A 3,712-nucleotide genomic window follows, 5' to 3' on the forward strand; every position below is an offset into this window, starting at 1 on the left:
CCTAACACTAAGTTATATTACTGCCATACCCCCCCCCCCGTTTTATCCCGTTTCCATCTTCCCCACTTCTTCCCATGCTTGGGATCTACTTCGTGGTCTTTTTACACCTTAATGAATCATCATATCACTAAGCTCAAGTAAAACAGACATTAACGAGACAGTAAGTTACACTTGCACACAACTAACAAGACATCTCTGTCCCTTACTCTGATTCAACACACAAATTTAAAGCGTGCAACAGGAAGCTCAGGTGTAATCGATTCAACAGCACTAATCTAATAAAACTTTACCTTCAGACTAATCCTGAGGTGTTTCATGGGGTACAGCTCGGACTTCCTACAAGATTCTTTGAAGAGGACAGAGTATCGGAGGCCTTTCAGCATTGTTTCTGCCATTTACCAAACCAGCAGAAGTGGGCACAGAATGGCAGAGGCAGAACAGGCTCCAGGTTTGTGACTCCTGACCCAACCACTAGCCCCTCGTAAAAAAGCCTCCATGAAAAAGCCTCCAGATAGTACTTTAAAATACCCTAAATGCTTTACCAGACTACTACTTTTTTTTAAGGTCATCCATTAAAAAAAAAAAAAAAATTAATGTTCCATTTAAATCAACTATAAGCAAACCACCTCTACGTAGAAGAAGTCCTACTGAGAAAAGCTCTCAGTTTTTAATCTAACTATTCCATAGCTTGCTTGGCACAAAATTCAGGTAAATACTAATTTCTAAGCTTTTTTCCCCTCCATGTCAAATAGCATTTACCTAAGTGTTAGATTTTTTTTCCTGCCAAGTTCTTTTCTGAGCAATTTGGTAATGAACAAGAAGGTACTCTGCATAGAAGAGAGAATAAGTATTTCTAATTTATAATCCAAAGCTCGTAACTGGAGCTGGTCTGTGTGAGGTGAATAAAACGGCAGATGCTTTGGCCGTATTAGCTTGCAAGCAGCACGAAGAGCAGCACCGACACTGCAGTAGGGCAGTGAAGCCCCAGAATACTGAGTAAACGTAGTATCTTTTGCTGTGTTTCACAATTTGCAGTGTCAATACACCATGTAATGTTTTTGAAAACATTAAGAGAGCTCTTAGAAATAAAACTCTAAAAATAACTCCTAAGCAAATCACATTTATATTATGTTGACACGTGACTTCAGAGGACTAGTGAGATCATTGAACACAGCCAAAAAAGAATATGGAAGAATATTACTTCCTCATTAATCTACTTTAGTTTGAATTAACTTTTTCTATTAGCTGAACTGCTGACTTCACAGAAGAAATGATGTTGTTTTGATTATTATGTTCATCTAAGGACAAGCAAGATTAATCCTCAATGATGTCATTATATCCATTACAGCAAATAATGACCTAGTAATACTATTTCCCTAACTATGTTTAGTAGAATTTTATTAACTATGCTTCAGAAGAGCAAAGAACAATGAATTCTTTAAACTGAGAACTGTAAAATCATTCACTCCAACAAATCTTTCAAGATTTTAGTTGAAAGAGAGTCACCTTTGAATATATGTCTGTATTTAAAAAACAAGATTCAAGCATGACATGGTATAATCTGCCTTTTGGGGAAAGCACTCCTTAAGAAACAATTTGCAAACAGCTTATTTTAAAAATAGCTGCTAACGCTGAGAAATTAGATTTCCTCTGAAACCTTTTAATACCTACCACAAATAATTACTATCCACTGAAAATAAACCAAAGTTTTAACTTCTTAGAAACAATAATTATCATACATTCTGGATAAAGTTCAGTTGCCTAAAGAAGGGCCCTAGAGCCATTTTGGACACCCTAAGGTACAGCGTGCCCCCTGTGTATAAAGCATATTTATAAAGACATCCTCCTGGGGCTGTTCAATATACAAAGAACCTACAGGAGACTCGCGTCCTTCTGCAGTGGCAGCTTGTAGCTAGACCAATACCACAAGGCATCTAAAATGGTATTAGAAGCCTATATTTAGGAAATTGAATCCCAGCCAGGATTCACATATGCATATTGGATAAAATACAAGAAATTATAGAGAATAAGAAAGTAGAGAATTAAAGCAAACAAACAAAAACCCAGAAAGACATACCTGTGAATGAATAATATTACAAGATCCTTGATCTGCATTCAGCTGTTCTGGAGTTTTGCAACCAGGAATAAACAGCAGCATATTTGAGGTATCTGCTATTTTCATGTCGTAAGTTTTGTCTTTGCTGCACAACACTGCTTGTTCATCCTTTTCACCACGGATTACTAAGCTGGAAAAAAAACAGCACAAAAATAAAGATGTATTTTTACCTCTATTTCAGGATGAACACCTGTTAAACTCGTCTGTTATTTTTTCACATTTATACATTGTTAAAGAAGTTCTAAACTGCAGTTCTATTTGGTAGCAGCAGTCACAGTATATCAAAATATAAAGATGTAATTGTCAATTAATCTAAAATATCTTAACACTATGTTTTTTCCTCGCTTTTTTGAGTTCTCCCACTCTGAAAGACAAGTATTCAAGGTTTTTATGCAGGTCACGGTTGAACCTCCTCACCTGCCTTTGCACACAAAACCCCCTAAAACTCTGATTAGGTGATGCTTAAAGCCTGAACTAGTTCACTAATCTTAGAAATGAGATTACAGCTAGAATTGTTCTTTAATGAGGACTGAAACTGGCCCATTGTGAAACAAGAAAGCAGACAGAAATTGTGTCTACTGTGCAGTGTCCTTCAGATAATTCCCCTCAAAAACATACACATTTTCTTGCAAGTAATTCCAAGCAGGAAAGAAAACCTTCTAGAGCATTTCAGTACAAAGAATCAATGCAAACCCCCCTCTTCAACTCATGTACTTGATTAAATAGAGATTCTTAGTGAGGACATGATAACACCGAAGCAGGACCACAACAGGGGAACATTCAGTTCTTCCCAGGCTACACTAAATTAAGTGCTCAGATTCAATTTAATCAAACTGCTCATCTTGCTTCCAAAAGCTTGCATGCACGAACAAAGCTCAGCTGTGCCCCAAGTGGTCCTCAGCGTGATTCAGACCTCTAACCGATGACAGTTTATCAATATTGCACCGAGTATGGACAGGCTTAATAACATACATCTCTGAGGACTCTCTTCTTTAGGAGTTCTAATGTTGTATAATTTTAAACATTTTTATTATGTCACTGGCATTGCAGCAAAGGAAGAAACTTTAGAACAGTATCAAAAGCTTATGTAGAATCTGTTCTTGGTCCAGAGTTAGATGTCATGTAACCATCCTACCAAACACCTATGCTAATACTGTATGTCCTTCGCTGTCCTGTTTGTCTAACTTGTAGGCACCCTGCCATCCACCCGACCTCAAGAGTTGCAGTAAGAAAATCTCAGAAGCCAGAGGGATTCTTTTAAAGACATAATCTCCTTTCCTAAACACAAATTTTTAGGCATCTATCTTTAGATGCCCGGCAAGAAACTCCCCTCAATTTTGGTTAGAAGTCTCCTGAGAAGCACTTTTTCCATATGAAAACAAAAAAAAAAGAGAGAGAGAAAACAGTCACCAGTACAACAGCCTACAGAAGTGGGGAACTTTAGAAATAAAGTTGCTATCCGATCAGACTGAATAGTCTGGGAACAGGAACCGAGCGTGTTTTCGGTCCTTGTCACTGACTGTAACAATACGTGAACCATCCCCGATCCCGAGCTGTAAAGGGTGGAAAACTCCAGCCTCCCGCCGCGGGGCGGGC

At 38.0% G+C, this 3,712-nt stretch overlaps 1 protein-coding gene across 1 annotated transcript in view; it reads right to left on the minus strand.

The window, feature by feature from the left end:
- The window catches only part of DSCC1 (DNA replication and sister chromatid cohesion 1), a 15,887-nt gene extending 12,231 nt beyond the window's left edge, over window positions 1-3,656 (minus strand). The window contains exons 1-2 of the mRNA XM_009277253.2: window positions 3,637-3,656; window positions 2,078-2,246 (exon numbers count right to left, since the gene is read on the minus strand). Coding sequence (XP_009275528.1) covers window positions 2,078-2,246; window positions 3,637-3,656 — 189 coding nt within the window. The remainder of the gene's footprint in view (window positions 1-2,077; window positions 2,247-3,636) is intronic.
- Window positions 3,657-3,712: the final 56 nt, after the last annotated feature.

This window comes from Aptenodytes forsteri, unplaced genomic scaffold (genome assembly GCF_000699145.1).
Source record: "Aptenodytes forsteri isolate BGI_AS27 unplaced genomic scaffold, ASM69914v1 Scaffold49, whole genome shotgun sequence".
NCBI lineage: Eukaryota > Metazoa > Chordata > Aves > Sphenisciformes > Spheniscidae > Aptenodytes > Aptenodytes forsteri.